This window comes from Callospermophilus lateralis, chromosome 15 (assembly GCF_048772815.1).
Source record: "Callospermophilus lateralis isolate mCalLat2 chromosome 15, mCalLat2.hap1, whole genome shotgun sequence".
NCBI lineage: Eukaryota > Metazoa > Chordata > Mammalia > Rodentia > Sciuridae > Callospermophilus > Callospermophilus lateralis.
This window is the reverse complement of record NC_135319.1, coordinates 42798827-42822076: the sequence shown is the minus strand read 5'-3', so window position 1 is coordinate 42822076 and position 23250 is coordinate 42798827. Positions and strand designations below refer to the sequence as shown.

Sequence of the window (23250 nt, the reverse complement as noted above, 5' to 3'; positions counted from 1 at the left end):
AGCCTTCCCCGACTGCCAGGTCTAGATCATGGCCCCTTTCCTCTGCTTCCGCAGGCCCCAGCATTTTCCCTCTCAGCACCATTTCTGTCTTACTGTGGTTGAATCAATTAGTCCAGCATAATTGATTAACATAATTTTTTTTTTTTTTTTGGTACCAGGGATTGAACTTAGGGGCACTTGACCACTGAGCCACATCCCCAGCCCCATTCTGTATTTTAATTAGAGACAGGGCCTCACTGAGTTGCTTAGTGCCTTGTCATTGCAGAGGCTGGCTTTGAACTCGTCATCCTCCTGCCTCAGCCTCTCAAGCCACTGGGATTACAGGCGTGCACCACCGCACCCATCTGATTGGCATAAATTTGACGAATGAAAAATATTGGGTGGATAACAAATGAGTAGATGAACGAACCCCACCACGGAATCTTCCAGCCTCTGCTTGGACCCTCCTAGAGAGAGCTCATTGCCTCCTAAGGTAGTGGGTTTGCATTTGGAAGGTTCTGGCCCCAAGACATCTCCAGCCCTGGAGGTGCTCCGGGGTTCTGTCTGCACCTGTCTCCAGGAGGGTGGGGCAGAAGGAGCAGCAGGCTGAGTTCAGTCCACGCAGTGGTCTCTGCTGGCTTTCCTCCTGTGAAGGAGCCCCAGAGGGGTGCACACCACTTGGCTGGTGGGGCCGCTCATCCCCTTCCCAGTGGAAATGAGAACTTCTCGTGGAAGGAGATGGCTTCCCTTTGTGGCTCCTGACTTTTTCTCAATAGAATCTGTCATGGACGGGAGTCAGATCCAGCTGGGGTACCTCTTTCTCTGGGCAGAGCTGATGTCCACTTGGCCTCGCAGGTTCTGACTCCAGGGGGGCAAGATCCACCGCTAGCTGTGAGTGGGCTCTCCCCTCTCTCCTGCACTGCCTGGTGAGGTCCTTCCATGGCCCAGCTGGCCACGGCACTGCCCAGGACGGTAGGCAAGGAGAGGGAGGGTCTGGTTTGGTTGAGACCAAGGTCACAGGCAGGATTCTCCCGGCTGGTTGGGGTTAGGGTTAGCTGCACAGAGACCTCTGTGACTCTTGAACACCTGGCGACCCGTCAAGCCGCTCCTCCAGACCCCAGGGCCCCGGCTCCAAGTTGAGGGGGTTGGAAGAATGGCTTCTAGGGGGAGGGCCTCAGCCCCTGTTCTCTAGCTGTCACACCCCGATACTCAGGAGCAGGGCCAGTGACAGCATCTGCACCATTTTCACGCTGACATGGTGGGCACCAGGCCACCCTCCTGCTGCGAAGGCCCCAGGTCCTTTGGCCTTTCTCTTCCCAAAGGCCACACACTGGACCCCAGCCAGCCAGGACCAGAACCACCACGGTGGTTTTGCAAGCTAGAACCAGGCTTGTTTGCTGTGGAGCCTCCACAGCACATCTGGACTCACAGTTCATCTCCACCACAGCTGGTTCCTTGTTTCGTCTTCAAAGGACAGTGACGTCATCTCGCTGGCAGGACACTGGATTTTCCCCTGGGAAACCCAACCTACTTATGAGACTCTGCAGTCGTGGAACGAGGTCGACCCGGGGAGGCACCTTGTCTCCCTCTCCTTGCTCCTCGCAGGAATCGGCACCACGGGGCACTGGGATCTCTGCCCAAGGTCCTGCCACCAGCAGGAGACAGAAATCCAGTGAGGACATCCTGGCAGCCCGTGTCCACCCTCCACCAGGAGACGGGAGTTCGGGGCTCCATGTGTTTTCATTTTGTGAAGCACTTTTCCAATTTGCAGGAATTGTGGGCGCCCTGGCTCCTCCCCAGCCCCTCCACTTCCTGTTGTTTCTCACAAACAGCAGAAGAGACAAACCAGCAGCGTCTCTTGAGCGTCGTCAGAGGGTTTTAAGCACCATTTAGGTCTTACCTCCTCTGGTCTTCCCAGCTACACATCTCTCCTTCCTAGAAAGGAAGTCACCCCGGATTCTGAAGCTTCCCCTCACATCTTGGTGGTGAACCTTCTCCACCACCCCCTGGAGGAATCCAGAAGTTTCCCTACCACATTTTGCACTGCCTCCCCTAGGGCTCTCCTTTGTAGGTTCCATGACCACTTTCAAACGATGCTGCACGGTGACTGCAGAGGACCCACCTCTCAGCGGGAGCAAGGTCCCCATGCCACCTGCCACTAGCTTCTCTCAAAATGTAAAATATAGGGCTGGGGTTGTGGCTCAGCGGTAAAGCGCTCGCCTAGCACATGAGAGGCCCTGGGTTTGATCCTCAGCACCACATAAAACTAAATAAACAAAATAAAGGTATCGTGCCCAACTACAACTAAAATAAATAAACAACTATTTTTAAAAAGAAGCTTAAAAAAATGAGGATATAGCTCAGTTGGTAGAGTGTTTGTCTTGCATGTGTAAGGTCCTGGGTTCAATCCCCAGCACCAAAGGAAAAAAAATGTCAAGTACGCATAACATTTACCCCAAGTGTGCAATTCAGTGCCTTAAATGGATTCACAATGCTGTAGCCCTCACCTCCATCTAGACCCCAAACTTTTCATCATCCTCAAAACAAAAAAGGTGTACCCTTAAACTTCCCTCCAGCCCCTGGTGATCTATTCTATTTTCCTCTCTGTGAATTGCCAACCCTGGATACACCATATAATGGAATCATGCGGTATTTATCTTCCATGCCTGGCTTATTTCACTTAGCATAATGTTTCCAAGAACCCTCTGCATTCTTGAATGCATCAAAATTTCATGTGTTTGGCTGAGTAATATTCCACTGTGTGTCTACCCCACATTTTGTCCATCCATTCACCCTGGTGGACACTGGGCTTGTTTCCCCTTGAGCTATGGTGGATAATGCTGTCATGAACATTGTTGGGCCAGTATCTATTTCAATCCCTGCATTCAATTCTTTTACACATGTCTCTAGGGGTGAAATTGCTAGGCCATAAGGCAGTTCTGTATTTAGAATTTTGAGAGGCCACCAAATTGTTCCCTGCCGCTACCTTTTGAGCTAAGCTCTCCATGTCTGTCTGTGCCCGCCATCGCCCTGTCAGATGGGGACCTGAACACAGGTGCAGTCCTCTGGCACTCCTGCCAGGGCGACGGGGACTCCAGCCTTCCCAGCCACACCCCACCCCTCCCTTACACCCCGCCCTGCAGGAGGGAGGATGGAAAGCGGAGGCCTCAGGATTCACATAGTAGGTTCTCAATAAATGTTGCTAAATGAACGAGTGAATGTTGACAGGTATTTCCACCCCCACTCTGCACAGGACCGTGAGCTCACAGAGAGCAGGGACCATGGCCTGTTCACCTCAGTGTTCCCACAAAGCCTGGTGTGAAAGGGAAATCCAAAGTGAATTAAGGTGACTGACAGTGGAGGACAGAGTGACCAGGGTCAGGGGAGGTGCAGGTGCTGAGGAAAGTGCGAGGGGAAGGGACAGCAGAGGGAGGGGAGGAGGACAGGGGTGGGGACCCAGGGACACCAGAGCCCTGCTCCTGGTACAGGAAGCCAAGAAGAGCTGCCCTGGGCTGAGGGAACGCTCTGGGCTCCAGCCTCCTCACCTTAGGGCGCTTCTCTTTGCAGACGAGCAGCTGCCCTCCACCACCCAGAAAGGCCAACTCTTCCTCCCTGTACCTGGAAACCGTCCCACAGCTTAGGGAGCTGATGTTTTGGGAAGCAGGACTTGCTCTGAGGTCCCTGCCCCCAAGACTCATCCTCCACGTCATCAAGGTGGGGAAGGGGCTTCCGGTGATGTTCTGTTTGCTTTGCTTTCACCTTTATCTCCCTTTGCTTAAGTGCCGGCCGTGGGACTGGGCCTGAGTCAATATGCATTATCTCCTCTGAGTTCCCGAGAGCCCCATTTTACAGATGAGGAAACCGAGGCTCAGGTCTGATCACTTGCCCAAAGTCCCCCAGTTATTTAATTGCTGAGCGAAGTGCTATGTGAAGCAGTGGTGTCTTGTGGCCAGTGGCTCTGAGTAGGTCTGCAGCCTGCCCCAGTCCACAGTGCCCTTCGGTCTTCCCTTAGCAGGGAAGGGACTGAGGGACCCTAGATGACTCTCCTCCCTGTAGCCAGGGCAGGGGGCTCTTCCTCCCTTCCCTCCGCCCTTCCCTCCGCCTGGGTCCGTCTTGCACTGGGAGGTTCCTGGCCCTCCTGCTTCAGGTGTTGGGAAGTGACCCTCCCCACCCTGGGCAGCACACAGCTCTCCCGGGGCCAGAGCTGGGGCACCCTGTGAGCAGTGCCAGCTCCCGTGCCCTCTTCTGGACCACAGGAGGTGGCCAGGTGGACCTGGGAATTCCAGAGAGCCTAAAGGAAAGGCAGGGAGCATTTACTGAGCCCCATGTCACCACCATTCTTGGCAGGCTGGCCCTCCTTCTCTGTCACTCTGACTGCTCGGTGACAGGAGAGTGTTCTTGTTGTGGTTCTTTTTAGATGCCCAGGGCAGTAGAGTTGTCTGGACTATTACACAGGGACGGAGTAGAACTCACTCCAACCAGGATCCCGTTCAGGAGGGCATCTCGCTCCGGGCCCTGCAGACTGGACCAGAGGCCCCTCCCTCCCTTTCCCACAGCCTCCCCTGCCCCAACCTGGCTGCTAAGAGCAGCCAGCAGTTAGAGGCCGCCCTGGGAGCGCCCCTGGGGAAGGTGTCCAGCGGGCTGGGTGCCCCTTCCCACTGCTGACGGATCAAGCTGGACAGAGGAGAGATGGGCCTGTGTGTAAGCCAGGCCGGCCCCGGCACGCACATCTGCTTGTGATTTGGAAAACCAAACCAAACCAAACCAAGGTTTGCAGAACCAACCACAAGTCAGACGAGACGGCCAGGAACCACTCAGCTCTCTTAAGAACCCAAGAGGCTTCCAAGCCCTTTGCAGACCATTTTGACCATGCAAATTTGTTTATTAAACAAACCATGCAAATGGGTTGGTTCGTAGGCCAGGAGTGATCACGGGGCTCCTTATCTGAGCTCTAGGTAGGTGCTGCAGGGAGCCGACCGCGAGACGGTAGCTGATTCCCATCATCCTGTGTCAAGTATCTGAACATAACGTCAGGACTTGACTTGGACAGATTTAATTTCTTCCCCTTGGCACTGGGGATTGAAACCAAGTAGCGCTTAACCACTGAGCCACATCCCCAGCCCTTTTTTGTATTTTAGTTAGAGGCAGGGCTTCAGTTGCTCAGGGCCTTGCTGAGTTGCCGAGGCTGGCTTTGAACTCGTGATCCTCCCGCCTCAGCCTCCGGAGCACTGGGATTACAGGCGTGCGCCACCCCGCCAGCTGCTTGCACAAGCTTAGTGCCTTAGATTTTTCCCTGCATTTCTTCCCTAGTCAGGTCTCCCAACTAACCCTAAAAGCATTCGCCTGCTCTTTGTCTTTGTTGTATCAACAACATTGGGCAAAAAGACCCATTGGGAAGACTGGCCTTCACAGGCCCAGGTGTGTGCTGGGCGGTATTTGCTGGGCGCCCTGAGGCAAGGGGGGTTCCTCCTTGAGTCTCTGGTTCCTCGTGCACAGCTTGGCCACAGGAACAGCAGAACAGGTGAGGGGCGCAGAAGCACTCGTGGGGAAGAGGCCTGACTGGAGGCGATACCCAGGAAATGGCCTCTGCTCAGGGGGTGACGCCTGTCACTGAGGGCTGAGGAAGCCTGCCCTGCTCAGAGGAAGCAGCGGGAGGAGGCAGTCTCCACTCCACGTTAGAGCAGAAGGGGCGGAGGCAGGGAGGGGCGGAGAAGGCGTCCAGTCTCTGTTCACCCAGGAAGCACTGGGGACCCTACCATGTGGGGTGTGTGGGGACACAAAGACGCACACCATTCGTACTCTGCTGCACCTGCCACCCCACGAGACCCGCTCCCGCTGGGACCCGCTCCCCTCCTCAGCAAACCTTCCTGGAGACTCTTCAGGGTGCCGCAAGGAGACGTGGGCCTAACTGGGCGGCACTGATGGGCACCCAAGGACCAGGGACAAGGACCTGTTCTCAGTGCAGCAGGCAGAGTCATCTCCTGTGACTACAGTCCCCTGTCCAGGCTTCACAGCTGCCCTCACCCAGGGCTCCCAGGACGCCCCACACCCCAGGCTTCCCTTCCGAGGGGCTGGAGGTGGCCCACATTCTTCGGAATCTTCCCAAAATGCCTGCGAAGAACTTGAGCCCAAAGAACAAGGATGCAACCTCCCCGTCTCACCAACCCAGGGAACAGCCACAGGCAGCGGGGACGCGATGACAGGTGTGAGGAGGATTTTAAGAATGGAAGAGGCTACAAACCAGGAATTAGAGGGGACAATGCAAAAAGGTTCAGAGGAGGAACGTCTGGGTGGTGAGAGTCTTAACCCAGTGAATTAATCCCTGATCCAACCCAGTGCCTCACACATACGAGGCAAGCACTCTACCAGTGAGCCCCAGCCCCAGCCCCCACCTTCCTTTAAAGGCCTTAAAGTCCATTTTGTTGCACACATTTTCCCTAGATATGGTAGGTCTTCACACTTCAGTGAGAATTCGCTTGTCGTGTCCCTTTATGGAAGCGTGACAGCCTGGGGGACTGTGTGAGAGGGGAATGAATGAAGGGGGATGGGAAGGAGGGCAAGGGTACCTTAAAAGCCACCTTCTCTGAGACCAGGAGTGCTAACGGCAGCCTCTGCGCTCAACCCTGTGCAGCCAGCCTCCCTCTGAAGAGGCAGGGTCCCCGACTTGTGTCTCCTACAATATCTGTTTCACACTAAAGATAAACCAGCAGCTGGGCCCACTTCACATTTAAGCTGTTTTTAATGCCAAAAAGCTCTGTACAAAAAAAAAAAAATAATAAAATCACAAATGATTCCTCACAACACCCCTGTGAGGTAGGTAGGCAAGTATTATTCTCCCATTTTACAGATGGGGAAACTGAGGCAGAGAGGTGAAGTGATCGGCCAGTGGTCCCAGCACAGCTGAAAGTCAGGGTCAACCATGAGAACACAGAGGTCCCTCCCAGTGTAGCCCCAGTCTCTGACTCCTCAGCTAGACCTTGTCTGCAAAGAAATTAAATTTTCTGAGTACATGCAAAATTATAAAACAAATCTGAAAAGGTAGTGTGCAGACATACAGTAGTTTTGCAAAAATAATTCAGCTAAGAGGGTCCCTACTTCCCAACACTGGGCACAAGTGGACAGCTTTGGCCTCCTCTCTCCCTTTCAGATATGGCAGCCAACGAGAAGGGCACCTCCTAATTTTCTGCAGATGGGCATGAGCTCCCCAGAGAGGCCTCCCTGGCCCCATGGCCAGGCGGGAGGACAGGCTCCTCACTGCCCAGGGCCTGGGTTTCAGCAAACACCAGCCTCCAGACAGAGGAGAGGCAATCTCAACCCACACGGCCCTTTCTGTCACTTCTCCGTGCCGCCTTCAACTGGGCGAGGTAGGTCTGGTGACCTGCCTCAGCGGCGTCTGGCCCTTCCTGCGGCTGGGGAGACAGCTCAAGGATCTCTGCGAGGACGGGCTGGAATCAGGTGACCCTCCTGCATCCTTGGCCCAGTCCCACATTCCACGGTTCACAAGGGCCTCCCCGGAGCCTGCTATGGATCCGAAGTCCTTGGGGCTCCTGCAGCAGCAGGTGGGGCCATCTTGGACGGGTGGGACAGGAAGGAGGAGCAGAGGGGCCGCAGCCCCAGACTCTGGCTCTTCCGCACCTGCAGCCCAGGCTGCTGGGCAAACGGAGCAGGCCTCTCCCGCTGTGCTGGAAACTTCTTCCTCTTCTAAGAGGGATTTCAAGCTGGTTGGGGACCTCGGCCAGCCTGCCAGCCCCAGGGAAGTGGTAAGGAGGGAGAGGAAAGGCCCCGGCAGCCCAGCGCCATGCAGTTGTCCTCCCAGTGCCCCAGGCTGGGGACAGGCAGGAGACACAAGAAAACTGATCAATCACCCAGAGGACTGTCCCCTCACCTCGGGCAGCCAGGGACCCACAGCCAGGGCTCAGGCGGCAAAGGGGAGGGTGAAGAGAGCCGAGAAAAGAGGAAGAAAGGAAGGAACCAGCCCCGCAGGGCTCAGAGCCACTGAGAGGGACTGGAGAGGACGGAAGGGGCGGTTAGCTGTGGGCACCAGAGGGGGGCGCTCCTTGGAAGCCGAGTGCCAGCCAGCCTGCAAGGTGTCCACCCTGTAGTTCCCTGGAGGCTCGTCCACATGCGTCTGGGTTACAAGGAGCGGCTGTGCCGTCTGCATGTCCCACAGGAAGCTCTCTCCCGAAAGGCTCCCGCCCAGGCTCTCCAGGCAGCCCCCAGGGCCAGTTCCAGCCAGAGACACTCAGGGTCCCCCCAGCCCTGCAGGAGAGGCAGGGAAGCCCCTATAGGAAGTCCCCAGCAGCAGAGAGCCCAGGACTGAGGTTTTGCTCCTGCCACCGGTGTCGCAGCCTGGAGAAGGGCTGGTCCTCCAGGCTCTCCAGCTCGGGGAAGCCCAGCCGGTCCAGGATCTCATAGACGCCAGCCTTCGATGCCACCTGGGGAGAGGCGGGCAGGGCAGTGTGTCACGCCCTCCTCCCCTCACTGGGCCCCGCGGGTCTATGCACCCCTCTGCTCACTTCCCTGAGCCTTGGCTTCCGCCCAGCAGCTCAGTGGCCTCTAATTGGGAGGGCACAGGAGGACAGAGAGCTGCCCAGGTGGACCTCAGGGCACAGGCTGGCTGCTCTGGGCACCCCAGTTGGGCCCAGGGAGAGGCTGGAGAAGGCAGAGGAACCCCGGGGCTGCATGTCAGGCTCCAGGCCTCTGTACCCACAGCTCCCTGGACACTCAGCATGTGGCCCCGCTACCGAACACCAGGTCCAGGTCCGGGCTAAACACCCATCAGCCTTCCCTTCCTCTTTCCCAACACCCTGGGGACTTAGAGTAAGTGGAATACGGGCCTTCTTTCCTCTCCCTGGGCAATGCTCACCCCCAGGCACCCTCCCAGGAGAGAGGAGCTGAGGGGTCCTGTGGCTGGGGCCTCGGTCCTGCCCAGACCAGCAGCTCTCCCTCCTAGGCATCCCTCCCCCGCACCCAGGCTCAGCTGGGAGGGGCTCCAGCTTCCTCCCAGCTCCTGAGCCCCGATACCTTCTCCCAAGCAAAGCCCAAGACAGAAACCTCCTTGTCCCCACCCCCAAAACTTCCACCCACTTCGGGGGCTGCAAGAGGAAGCTGAGCCCAGGCACGTCCACAAGGGTGGCCCTGGTGTCCCCCCAGCTCTTGCTGACCCAACACCCACCCAAGGGCAGGAGGGCTCACTTCCTGTGCTTCCCCACCACCATGTCCCAAGGACCCCCAAAGGCCTGTCCCCAGCAGTCCCCCTGACTGACATCTGGGGCTGCAGGGGTCTCCCTGCCTCTGCGCCCCCGCAGCTCTGAACCTACCGGCACCCCTGCCTGAACCCCCACACCTTCCTACCCACTCTGCCTGGGTGGCCAGCAGTCCAAATTAGAGTCACCAGGCCTCACTGGTGAGCTCGGGTAACTGCAGGCTGCTCTGCTGAGGGGGAAGGAGACCATCTCCTGACCTGGGGGTGCCAAGGCGTGAACAAAGTGTCTGTCCTAACGATGACCCTAAACAAAACTCCTCTGTGCTCGGTCTCCTCCTGAGCACACGTGGTGGGCTTGGGTCTGGCGGGTGGCACTCAGCGTACCCAACGCCACCTTCTGAGGGGATGCCAACCACTAAGGTTATTCCCACTTTAGCGTTGGGACAGCAGGCTTGGAGAAGGGACCAATTTGTCCAAGGTCACAGCAGGAAGGAGGTGGGGGCAGGGACACCACAGCCCTGCCCTTCACCCAGCGGGGACCAAGCGAGGGCTGAAATGATGATGGGCAATGATGATGTGCCCAAGGCCCTGAGCCAGCCAGCCACGGGCCACCCAGAGCAGGCTCCCAGCCCAGCAGGCGGCCACTGCTGCCTCCCATGGGACCTAACTCACCCCGCAAGTGCAGAAGACCCAGGGTAGGACAGGTGACACAGTGCCCTCTCCCCGGGGCAGCCTGCCACCCAGGTCCCCACCAGCAGCACACAGGAACAGGAGGACCGGCCTCTCACCTCCCGCATCCACGTGCTGAAGGGCCTCTGCCAGGAGCCGGCCTTCTCCAGGTGGAGGTAGGCGTTGAAGAGGATCAGGTAGACATAACGCTCCAGGTACTGCGCACTGCGCAGCCGCAGCCTCCGCGCCTCCTGCTCCTCCTTGGCGGCCTTTGCCTGGAGGAGAGGGCAGGCCAGAATCAGCATGGGCCCCACTGCCCGCCACAAACACGCACACCCCATGCCCTGAGCCCCGGACAGCTGGCCTTGCACCCGGCCCTCTCACCCCCCACAGGCTGCACCAGGCCTGCCACCGGGAGAGGATGTGGCACAGCGGTTGTCCCTCCACATAAGCCTCAGGGGGCAGAGGAGTGGGGTCTCCCAACAGCTGGGCCACAGCTGGAAGTGCTTCCACTAGAATCAGAGCTGGAGTGGGCCTGCCCAGGGCCTGGGGACCAGCCCAAAGCTCCCAGGGTCCTGTGAGGCAGAGGGCGTGGCCAAGCTGGCTCCCCAACTCCACTGGAGGCCTCAGGGGCCCTGGGGATGGAGGCACAGGGGAGGGCAGGGTATGCCAGGAGGAGCGAGGGGGACAGGGCCGCTGCTCTGATTCTCTGGGTAACTCCAAGACCCACAAACTGGGCTCTGCCCCAGTCCTGCCATTTAGGCCTCAGCCCCTGAGATTCCAGGGGGAGGGTTTCTCAGTAAGGGGAGGAGCGACAAGTACCTGTAGCCCACAGAGAGCCACCCGGACCCCTCCTTCGCTCCACAGGGCACTGGGGACGCAGGGACAGGCAGCAGGCCCTGCCCTCCCCCAGAGGCTCCTGGTCTGGTAGAGGAGGTGGGAGATGATGGCAGAGCAACCACAGCCCCTGAACTAGGGGACAAAGGGCATCGAAGGGGAGGTGGTACCCAGGTGGGTCACATGGAGGCAGGAAGAGGACCCAGAATGTGTGCCCACAGGGTGGACAGAGGAGGAGTGTTGGGGGAGGCGGGATGGGGGGGCAAGGCCTAGACAGGAGCGAGGGAGCCAATCCAAGACTGGACCCAGCACACAGGGGGCTGGAGCTGAGTCAGGAGAGGTGGCAGCCTGTCATCCCAGCAGCTCAGGAGGCTGAAGCAGGAGGATCGAGAGTTCAGAGCCAGCCTCAGCAACAGCGAGGCCCGAAGCAACTCTGCGAGACCCTGTTTTTAAATCAAATATGAAAAAGGACTGGGGGTGTGGCTCCGCTGCTGAGTGCACCTGGGTTCAACCTCAAGTGGGCCAGAGGTGACTCGGGGACTGGGAACGACCCCAAGGCTCCCTGAAGGAGAGTGGCCGCAGCGGGGACACGTGCCTGCTGTTCTAAGGATGGACTGAGCCTGTAGAGTCCATTTTGCATAGAAATCAGGCAATAGACCAAAAAAGGAAAAACACAATGTTGTTTTCCCTAAACGCAAACCGCAGCCACCACAGGACCACCGCCCACCTCCATCGCGGCCACGTCACAGCACAGTGAAGGGGTGAGCACACCCCGCCTCGGGCTGCCTCTACCCTTCCCAGACGCCACCCAGGCCTGGGGCCCACCTAGAAGCCCTTTCTTAGAAAGGGGAGGAAGCCACCCACAGCTCCACTGGGCAAGAGCCACTTCAAACCACTTTTGATTAAAAAGCCCAGAAGAGGGCTGGGATGTGGCTCAAGGGGTAGCATGCTCGCCTGGCATGCGTGCGGCCCGGGTTCGATCCTCAGCACCACATACCAACAAAGATGTTGTGTCTGCCAAAAACTAAAAAATAAATATTAAAAAAAAAAAAATTTCTCTCTCTCTCCCCCCCTCTCTTTAAAAAAAAAAAAAAAAAAAAAAGCCCAGAAGAAATGTCCTGTGGGCACAAAAAACTCTAGGTCTCGGCTGGCGGTGGACATAGCCTGTGCCCTCTGTGGCCTGCTCCTACGGAGACAGAGGCTGCCTGTGCCAGGACTGGGCCTGAGGAGGATTCGGGTGGAGGCGACAGGGGCTCCTTCTGGGTCCTAGGGCAAGGGTAGAATTATCCTAAATCCAGAGCTCTGCGCAGAGAGGTGCCGGACACCCTGGGAGTGAGGGAGTGCTGTGGGCGCATCCTGTGCAGTCACAGGGCTGTGATTTGTACCGTGACCGTCTTCCTATCAGAGCCTTGGTCTCCTTAGAACCACCCACGCTCACGCTGCCTGGGCAGTAGTGGCGACCACCTCCTGGGGATCAAAATAGCGCGGCTGTTTTAAGAGTTTTCCAGTTCTCCAGGCTGTCATTAGCTGCACTGCAGCGGGACAAGCTTCCTCGTCTGCTGAGACGGAGCCTAAAATAGAACAGGGTCACCAGGGGCAGCCAGGACTCTGAGCACTTGAAGCCCCTCACCCCTCGGGTCTGCCTGGCCTGAGGCAGCCCAGCACTGCCAAGGTGGCTCTCTTGATGCTCTGCTCTTTGCTGGGCCACCAGGAAGAGGCCCACTGGGCAGGGCTGGGAGGCCCCAGGTTGACACGCTGAGCGTGTCACACCCAAATCGAACGATCGGACCCTGACATTCTCTCAGAGCAATCCCATGCAGGAGGTAGGCCTTCCTGTTTTGCAGCTGGGGCTCAGCAAAGTTAAGAAACTGCCCAAAGTCCCAGAGTTCTACGCTGTTGGGCATGAACAACACCCAAGTTCTTCCTTTGGCCTCTTTACCAGGGCCAAGCCAGCCCCTCTTGCCCTACATCCTCTGGGCCTTTGCCCACTCTGTTCCTCCTCCCTGGAATGTCCTTCCTCTGCCTGGCCCTGCCATGTGCAGCTTGTCCCTCCGGGCCTGGGGCAGGGCCCCTGAAGCCTGTTCCGAGTCCTCCACTCTGACCCTCCACGGCCCCTCGCTCTCAGCACCTTTTCACTTTCATTCCACGGTGAGGACCGCGTACCAAGGCAGGCTCTGCCTCCCCAACCACAAACCCAGCGGACAGGCGCTGGACTATAACCACTGTCCCCTCCAGGGCCAACCTGCAGCAGGCGCTCAGGTGGTCGGTGACACCCCTCCCCAGGTCATCTCCTATCCACAGCACCCAGTAGCATCCAGAATCGGGATCCTAGGCAGATGCTGGGGCCCCCAGTTACAGCTCCACGCAGCCGCCTGGGAAGCACCTCTGTGGATAGTGGTCAGGCCCCAAGAGACCCCACGCACTCTCCAGATCTGCCACACCCACAGTTTGCCCATCTTAGTGGCAACGATGTCCTCTCAGCAGCAGGGGTTGAGTTGGGACCCCTCCTTCCCATCTCCCCCGGCCCCACATCCACAGTCAGGGAAGCCCACCGGCTCCACTTTGGGAAGTTCCCAAGGTGGCCTGCCTCTCGCTGTCCTGGTCCTGTACGGACTCTGCTCCGTCGTCTATTCTCCACACGTTGAGCGAGCATCTCCTCTGGTTCCCCCTGTGCTCGGGGTGGAAGCTGAAAGCCCACACGAGGTCTGCCTTCTGGCCCTGAACCCTCTGACTTCCTCCCCTGCCCTCCGGCTCCCTCGCTCTGCCCCTTAAAATCACCAGGCTGCTCCTGCCTCAGGCCCTTTGGAAGGCTCTTCCCTCAGATGGTGGCACGGCTCCACGCCCACCTCCTTCTAGTCTGTCCAAATGCCACTGTGGTTGAGCCCTGTCTGCCCACCCCTCCCCATCTCCTCACTGCTTCAGCCCCCGCCCGACATCACTGTCCACCCCACAAGTCTCCCTCCTTGGGGCACAGACTCCCCAAGGGAGGGACTGTCTCCTTTCTGTGTGGCCTTCCAGCACCTAGCAGTCCTGACACTGGGAAGGTATGTGCCAAATGCTCAGTCGATGGCCAACTAGGGCTGGGTCTCCTGTCTCCGAGAATCCCAGCCTCGCAGGGTGCTCAGCACGGCCCACACCACCCCTCTGCTTTCCACAACAGGCAGAGGTCAGGGGGTGCAGCCCTGCCATGGCCACCTGGAGAGCCGGCAGCAGAGCCCACGCAGGAGCCACAGCCTCCTGCCCACGCTCGCCTGGCCAGAGGCAGGCCAAGCTCAGGCTCGAGGAAGCATAAAGGCCAGCCAGCAAGGCCAGGCCCAGGTCCGTGTCAACAGCCAGACTCTCCCTTCCCCATCCCGGAGCTCCCCCGTCCCCCACTTCACCTCCTAAGTGGCAGGACACATGAGCTGGTGGCCTCTGCTCCCAGCCCTCAGAAATGGCCAGGGCTGCAGGGCAGGTCCCCACCCTTCCCCCAGGACAAGGCCAGCCTCTCCTCGGTGGGCAAGCCCCCCCACTCCATCAGCCCTGTCTCTGGGGGCTTCCTCTGGCACCGCCTGGCACCAGGGCCTGAAGCACAGGAGCTTCTGTACCGGGGCCTGGGGGGAGCACGTGGCCTCAGCCCACGTGGGCACAGTTTTCCAAAGACACCATATTCTATTTCTTACGGACAGTGAAATCATCGATCTGGTGCCAGGCCTCTCTGCCTGCTGTCCCCAGAAAACCCCGCCCAGAGCACCCCCGGCCAGGCACAGGGCTCCACCCAACACGTGACACCCCCTCCCCGTGAATGACCCCCAGGTGAGCCTGGGGTCGGGCACCCTGCCCTACTCCCACTTCACACAGCGTCAGGGCTGGTCCTCACACCGCTCTTCACAGTGAAAGAGCAGGGCTGACGACTCCAGGTGACAGGGGAAAACAGGACCAGAGGCCAAAGCAGCGTGCCAAGGCTGCTCAGGGAGTCACCGGCAGAGCTGGGCCTGGAACCCAGGTTTCCAACCCCCCCAGGGCACTTCTCGTCCCTGGAGAAGAGCCCCATCTTGGACAACCAACAGCAGGGACCAAGAAGGCACCAGGCAGCCCAGGTCTCCAACGCCCTGACCGACCTTCCACCCGCTCCCTGCAGACACCTCCGGAGCCCTGGCTGGCGCAGAGGAGGGTCCTCCTGGGTGGGGGTTGGACCCGGGGCCCCAGGGGACGCTGGAGTGCAGTCTAGACCCCTCCAATCCCCAGCAGGAGGGGACGCTCCCGCTCAGCCCAAGACGGGAAGGCAGGGAAGCCAGAGGGCTCGCAGCCCACGCCCTGCACACGCGTGCAGGAGCACACACGCGCGCGCGCACACACACACACACACACACACACACACACACACGCGCCCACAGATTCTGTTCCAGCGGCCGCCCTGACCCGCTGGCTCAGTCCTGGGCCGAGTGGGCAAGCCCAGTTAGCAGCCTTTCTTCTGTCACGTTTGGTGGACCCTCACAGCACTCCAGGGCTCCTCTAGTTGCCCAGGACGTTACCTTTTGGAAAGGTGTCTCCAGGGAACAACTTTGGCCACTCCAGGGTCTTTTGTTGTTGTTGTTGATAGACTTTTATTTCTTTATAACTCCAAGGTCTTAGAGAGGCTGACAAAGACCCCCACGCAGAGCCCATCTTGCTTATTTTTTTGGGGGGTGGGGGAGATGCCAGGGATTGAACTTGGGGCACTCGACCACTGAGCCACATCCCCAGCCCTATTTTGTATTTTATTTGGAGACAGGGTCTCACTGAGTTGCTTAGTGCCTTGCCATTGCTGAGGCTGGCTTTGACCTCGCAATCGTCCTGCCTCAGCCTCCTGAGCTGCTGGGATTACAGAGTGCACCCCGTCCGGCTTGCTTATCTCCTTCCAGACCTTAGTCCTATGGCACTGGGCTGACTCACTGACGCCCAGCAGCTCCTCCATGTGCAGACCGCACACCAACCCTGTGGCACACCCCGGAGCAGCCGGGGGCTTCCCACTAACCCTTCCTCTTTATGCTACCACAGGATGGCCCCTGGCTACGGCAGTGCAGAGAAAGGACAGGCCAAAGTGTTGGCAGAGGGGCTCCGGTCCTGCTGCCAGCCAGTCCCAAAATGTGCTCAGCCCTCCATTTCTGCCCCAGTGAACTGGCCTAATGAACCCACCCCATTTCTCACCAGCAGGAACAGAAGGTGGGCCTCAGAAAACTGCTCCCAGCCACAGGACAGCCCTCACAGACTGCCTCTCGGGCTGAGGGGCGGTTCGGAGGCAGGGGGCTCGCCGGGCAGGCACAAGGGCCCGGGACCTTCCACCCCTACCCTGCAAAAACAAAACCCCCCAAACCTACATCTGAGACCACGTGCCACGTGCCACGCCCCCTCCGTGGCTCGTCCTCCGTGGCTGCCTTCACCTCAGCTCTTCCTCAAACTCCTCTGGAGGAAACAGGGGACTCAGAAGCTGCTTCACACACAGAACACCAGGAATTCACGCCCCGGCCCACACAGGGAGAGTGAGGCGGGCATCACTGATCCCAGCAGGGCTTCCTCCAAGGGCCGTGACCTTGGTTTATGTCACAAATGTCTCCCCTTTCCAGGCCCAACAGGAATGACTGATCCACAGACTGTCACCCTGTGGGCCTGTGGCCGTCTTGGCATCCCCTCAGCCTGGGCCCGTCCGTCCCCACCTCACCAAATGGCTTAGTCCAAAGGGTTTTCTTTGTCTCTTTTTTCCATTTGAGGCAGTTCTTAAAATTCCCTGAGAACAGCACAATGGCACGTGCTTGTAAGCCTGGCAACTCGGGAGGCTGAGGCAGGAGGACCACAAGTTGAGGCCAGCCTGGGCACCTTAGAGAGGCCCTATCTCAAGATGAAAAATAATAATGATAATAAAAAGGGCTCAGTGGTAGAGTGGCCCTGGGTTCCATCCCCAGGGCCGCCACACACACACACACACACACACACACACACACGCACACTCCCTGAACGTTCTGGCCCCTCACACAGCTAGGGTGACCAGGCTTGGTCATCGCCATGAACAGTGGAGAGGGCATCACTGTTGGCTGCTGCCCCCAAAGCCACGCAAACCTGAGTCAGGCTAAAAGAGGGACGGAGACTGTCATCCCAGGGCGGGTCCATCCCAGTGAGGACCGTCTGCGGGTTCAGCCTACCACCTCCATGCCAGCCCTGTCCTGCGGCCTCTGCTCTCCAGCCTGAGAAGAGCCAGGACCGTGGTGTCCCCCCCAGGACAAGCTAGGGGAGGTAGGAAGAGGTGAAGCTGGCCTCCCGGGGGGCAGGGTGGCGCAGAGAGGGCCGCATCCGGGAACTGGGTCTGGGTCTCACCTTCTCCCTGCCACCCCCAGCTGTGTTCCTGGGCACACTCGGCTGAAGGACAGAGACCTCTCTCCCCCATAAATGCAAGACCAGAGCTAAGTGGGAGCCTGCCTGTCGTCGGACACCAGTGCAGAGTGAGAACCTGGCTTCGAGCACCTGGGGCTGGTGCTGAGCTGCTGGGAGACGTCGGGCCCTGGCCTCCAGCACTGGTCTGCAGCCGCCCCTGGCTCCCGCTTCCCTCACCATCCAACGTCTTTCCCTGTTTTATTTAGGAAAGTGCCTCCCAAACTGACCTGTCCTCTGAAGACGGGGAAATCCAGGGGAAAAGCAACCACCTGCCTTTCTGACCCAGAAAGGGTGGTCTCTCAGGAACTGTCAGTTAATTGCCACAGTTAGTTAAAGAAACGAGGAATGAGCAGATCACCATTCTGCAAATTACGAATGGCCACCCCCCCATTTTTTTTTTTTTTTTTTAAGCAGTACTAGAAATTGAACCTAAGGAGACTTTACCACTGAACTGCAATCCCAGCCCTTTTCTGGTCCCGTTAAGATGCCCAGGCTGACCTCAAACTGAGATCCTCCTGCCTCAGCCTCCCAAGCCACTGGGATTATAGGCTGCACCACCACACCGGGTCCTGCAAATTCCAAATGAAAGAAGAAATTCAAGTGACGTACACCGAGGACACCAGTCATCACAACAAGAGCAAGGGCAGGGCCTCCAGGCCCTGGTGGCCTGGCGCCACCTGTAACTCTTCCAACTATTCCAGGCAAAGATGAAGCAGGAACTGGTACAAGCCTATGACTCCAGAAGTCTACAAGAGACAGAGGCTGAGCTAAACCCAGGATGCCACTGGCAAGGTCAACCTTGGGAAGCCTGGTGGGATGACCAGCTGCTCCCAACAAATGTGATCCAGGGGAGAGGGAAGAGAAGAGCTTTTGAGATGAAAAGGGCCTTGGGCAGGGGAGGGGCTGAATGGTAGATTCCTTCCCGCATTTAGAAGCCCCAGGGTTCCCTCCCAGCCCCCAATAAGTAGGCAAATCCACGGGGCCTTAAGGGCCAACCGACCCTATGTAATAGGTGGCTCTCGTGTGGACCTGCTCCCAGGACAGACTCAATGAGACCAGTGAGCAAATCTCAACACTGACTCAACATTTAATGATAAGAAACTGCTAATTGTTTTAGGGGAGATACTGGTGTCCTGATTATCCTTTTTCAAAAGATCACCTTCTCTCTCTCTCTCTTTTTTTTTTTTTTTTCTTTTTAGGTACCAGGCATTGAACCCAGGGGCACTTAACCACTGAGATACACTCCCATTCCCTAGCCCCTCTTTATAGTTTATTTAGATACAGGGTCTCACTAAGTTGCTTAAGGCCTTGCTAAGTTGCTGAGTGCCGGGTTTCTGTTCTCGCGACTAAAAGGCTCAGGGGTCACTCTAGGTAAACTGGGCTAACTGGGCTGCACAAAATAACCACACAAGAGACACAATACCTTTTTCTCTGGGGTAGCTGTGATGGCTCCTCTGACCTTAAGGGTTTGCAGGAAGAAAGAGAGGGAGAGCATGTGCTGACCCCTTTTATTGAGGAGAAGCCATTCAAATGAGGCAAGGGGTCAGGTTTCAGGGGCTGAGTCTATCTTCATGATGTCCACTGTCAGCAGGTTGACTGACACCTGGGTAGGCCACAGTAAGAGAAGGGGACACACACAAGGCACTTCCATGGAAGAGTCTATCCTAAACAGGGCAAGGGTTATATTACAAAGGAACAGGTGAGCACAGCTTCACCATGGGGCTGTAGGAAGACAGTCACTGGAACCCTAGAAGAGCAGGGCAGTCTAGCAGCATGGATGCCTGACGCCACATCGCCCAGCAGGGGAGTTAACTCAGACACATGCAGAGGCTGGTCTCCCATACTGAGGCTGGACCCACTGGGTCCTCCTGCCTTAGCCTCTGGAGCCACTAGGATTACAGACATGTGCCATCACACCCAGCAAGATCACCCCTTTAGGGGCACGTGCTGAAATATTTACAGAGGAAATGCTATGCAGTCAGGCACTTGCTTCATAGTGACCCATGCTGAAGAGGAGGTGATGGGGACCTCCCACAGCCAGGAGGTGGCATACCAGGGCCCCTGGGGCTTTCCACTTTGAAGTTTTCTGTTTGAAAATTTCCAAAATAACTTTTAAAAAATAAAATAAGTTCCTACCTTTCAAGGTAGTCAATAATGCTACTTTTAAGGATCAGCCTTCAGAAATAATCCCCGTGGGCTGGGGCTGGGGCTCAAAGGTAGAGCCCTTGCCTAGCACATGCGAGGCCCAGGGTTCGATCCACATAAAAACAAATGAATGAAATACAGGTATTGTGTCCAACTACAACTAAAACAAAAATGAATAAATAAATTTATATAAGAAGGAAGGAAGTGATCACCATGGTAAAGGAGCAGCATGTACATGGACACCCCACCCCAGGAAACACCTGGAAAGGCCATCCACAGAGGAACCGCAGGGGACATAGGACATTCCCACAGGGCTGCAGGTTACGTGGATGTTAGGATGACACAGAGACCATGCAGGGAGAGACCGTTCGTGCGTGGCCCCTCCCGACCCCCAGAAGGCAGGCTCGGCTGGCCTTCCTCGCAGGCCCAGGGGTAGGCGGGCAGGGGGCGGCCACGCTGGGGAGCCGTGTTGAGCGACACCAACCAGGTGCGGAATACCGGGGCCATCATAATCCCGCCCACCAGAGAAGGTGCGCGCAGGCGCACAAAGACCAGGCAAAAAGGCAAAAATTGGATGCCCACAGGCCCCGGGGCCCTGGAGGCCCGGCTCTCAGGGCCTCGCCACGCTTTCCGTGGGCTCCGGCGACGCTGACTCCCCACAGCTCTACGCCAGCCGCCACCCGCGGGCCTCCTGCTCGCCTTGCAAGCCCGCCCTGGAGTGGGGCTCCCCTCTCCCACTGCCTGACCCCCCCCCTGCGGGGCCTTCACTGCTGGAAGCAGACAAAGGCCAAAGGCCAGGGGCTGTGCTCGCCCGCTCCAAGACACCACCGCCATATTTTTACATGAAATCCAAACTGTTATAGGAACTTCATTTTTATAATTTAGTGAGTTGTTCAAAATTAATTTGTGGGGAGGGAAGGGACTGAAATGGAGTCAAATCAAATTCCATGCATGTGTGATTTTGTCAAAATGGACCCAACTACTCTGTGTAACTCTAATGCTCTAATGAAAAATTCATTTTTAACTGAGCAGATCAAAGAAAGAGGCCAATGGGGGCCAGGCCCAGTTCCAGGGCAGCACAGACTGTGTCCTGGGGGCACTGGTGGGTAAATGCTGACCTGATGGGCCCGACAACCACTCCCAAGCCCTGAAGACTCTGCCATCTACCCGCCTCTGACCCAGGCACACCGGGGTCCCCACATCCACAGAATACAGAGTCAACGCCGGGCCCGGGTAGCTGCTCTGCCTGGCCTCATTCTCGATGGGCCCCGGGGCGAAGTGGTCAGGTCTTTTTTGTATCACCCCTGCACATGCCCCAGGGACAGGATCAGCTCGGGGTTGGGGGTTTCCCTTTCAGGGATCACCTCTGCTTCTGGAAGATGGAAACGTGACCAAGAGCAGAGGGCGAGCCTGCGATACCACCAGCCACCTCACACCCCATCAGTCACCATGGGGGCTGGGCACATCTGGAAGCACACCTGGGCAGGTGAGGCACACCTGGGCAGGTGAGGCTCACCTGGCGGTAGGTACAGATGATGATTTCCCGCAGGTGATAGTGCATGGGTGTCATGGTCTCGCTGACTGTGTCCAGCGCTGCATCCACCTCCTTCTTCATGTGGTGCCCATCAGGCAGCAGCTGCACCACGTCCATCACCACCTGGGCCCGAGGACGGGGAGGAACACACGAGAGACAGTGGGGTGGGGGTCCCCAGGCTAGGCAGCTGGCTCAGCCCCCTCTGAACGGCCACCCCAGCCTGAGGCCAGGCCCTGGCTGCAGAGCCCTGCTGGCCCTCTCAGGCAGGTACTGACAAGGTGGGGTCCTGTGCCTCTCAGGCCAGGCTCCCAAAGTGTTGTATTTTGACCTTTGGTTTCTGCTTAGGGGCTGTGTCCAGGGCCTCGGACCTGCCGGTCAAGTGCTCCACCACGGGGCCGCAATGCACGCAGTTCACGTTGCAATTTCTGCACAGTTCTTAACATGGGTACCGAGACTCTAAAGGCCACGTACTGTGATCCTTTTTTGGCTATGCCAGTGGCTTTCCAGCTTACAGTCTGGAGACACTTTCTCTTACTAGGTCAGCAAATGCTAAGCCCTCCCATGGGGAAGGGGCAGTGGTGAGCCGCTGCGCGATCTCAGCTCACAATTCCGCATCGTGTACGTGACATGCATGCACGCACACTCCAGAACTCTAATCTATATAGGGGACAACTGTCTCACGCTGGGCCGGGAAGACAAGGAGATGTGTGAAACAGCAATGTTGGGGCCCTTCGGGCCCTTTTCCTGCCCCACAGGAAAGTACCAGAGAGTACCCCTTTACTCCCAGGAAAACTGAGGCTGTGAAGGTCACTCCACGGGACAGGGCTCTTCTCCTCCCAACAAACCCCCTTCCAAATCTGCCCTCATCGCACCCCTCCAGCCGGCTCCTCCAGACCTCTAACACCTTTGCCTCTTCAGTCCCTGGCTGGTGTCCCTGCCTCAGCCCTGCCCTCCTGCTCCCTAGACCAAATACGACACTCTCACATTTATATGAAAGTCAGATGTCACCCAGGGTCTTGGTCTCCTTGGTCTCCTGGGGGCTCCATGCACTCAGCACACAAAGGCCCCACCCTGCCCCGCCCTGCCCACCCCTCCCTCCCGAGGCCCACTCCAGTGCTCACGTTCACGTCTTGGCCCCACAAAGCTGGGGCAGTCTGCAGCACCTGCTTGATGCGCACCACCAGCAAGCGAGGGAGGGACATTCACAGCCCATCCCAGGGCAGGCCCCCCTGCTCCCAAATGTCTCAGGAAGCTGGCCCAGGGCTGGGCAGTCTGCAGGACTGGCATGACAACTGGGCATTCATCCATGGGGTCAAGAGGTTTCCAACAACAGCGCCAGGGCAGAAAGGCCAGTCCCTCAGCGAGATTCAATGTCTAGTTTTCCACATGCAAAAGAATAAAGCTGGCCTACCTCATACCACATACGCCAATCACCTCGGTGGATCAACCTAAGTGTGAGGGCTAAAACTATAAATCTTAGCATAAAACACACAGGAGCTTCATGACATTCGATTTGCTTTGATTTCTTGGATATAAAACCAAAAGCCAGCCCAACAAAAGCAAAAACAGACAAATTAGACTTCATTAAAATTAAGAACTTGTGGGGCTGGGGTTGTGGCTCAGAGGTAGGGTGCTTGCCTAGCATGTGGGAGGCACTGGGTTCGATCCTCAGCACCATATAAAATAAAAATTTTTTTTAAAAAATTAAGAACTTATACATCAAGGGACACTACCAAGAGAGTAAACACAAATCTAATACGGGATCAATATGTAAAGAACTCTGAAAACTCAACAAGAAGACAACCAATTCAAACACAAAGAAATGAACAGACACCTCTCCCAAGAAGACACACAAGTGGCCAACAAGCCCCCAAAAGCTGCCCAACATCAATCATTAGGATAGTGCAAATCAAAACCCCAAGAGAAGGCTGAGGCAGGAGGATCACGAGTTCAAAGCCAGCCTCAGCAACTTAGTGAGGCCCTTAGCAACTCAGCAAGACCCTGTCTCTAAATAAAATACAAAAAAGGGCTAGGGAATAGCTCAGTGGTTTAGCGCCTCTGGGTTCAATCCCCAGTGGAAGGAAGTGGTTGGGGTGGTTAACAGAGGGCTAGGAGAGGGGGTGACTGGGGAGTCACAGTTTTATACGGCAACATGTTTTGCAACATGGAAGAGTTAGATGGACAGTGGTGATGGCTGTACAACAATGTATGTATATTTAATGACATCGAACTGTACCCTTAAAAACAGTCAATTTTCTTTCTTTCTTTCTTTCTTTTTTTTTTTTTTTTTTTGTTACTAGGGGTTGAACCCAGGGATACTGAGTCACATCCCCACCCCCTATTTTATTTTTTTATTTTTTATTTTAAGACACGGGCTGGCTGAGTTGCTTGGGGCCTTGCTAAGTTGCTGAGGCTGGCTTTGAACCTGCATCCTCTGCCTCACCTCCAGAGCCCCTGGGGTTAGACACGTACCATGGCGCCTGACGGAAACGTT

At 57.0% G+C, this 23250-nt stretch overlaps 1 protein-coding gene across 6 annotated transcripts in view; it reads right to left on the bottom strand.

Annotated features, from left to right (window-relative positions):
• Positions 1-6699: 6699 nt before the first annotated feature.
• Positions 6700-23250, bottom strand: part of Pald1 (phosphatase domain containing paladin 1) — a 71658-nt gene continuing 55107 nt past the window's right edge. For all 6 annotated transcript variants that reach the window (XM_077105425.1, XM_077105424.1, XM_077105428.1 and 3 more), the window contains 3 exons: positions 20739-20879; positions 9973-10128; positions 6700-8414 (listed from right to left, as the gene is read on the bottom strand). In XM_077105425.1, the coding sequence (XP_076961540.1) occupies positions 8262-8414; positions 9973-10128; positions 20739-20879 (450 nt within the window). In that variant the 3' untranslated portion in view covers positions 6700-8261. The remainder of the gene's footprint in view (positions 8415-9972; positions 10129-20738; positions 20880-23250) is intronic.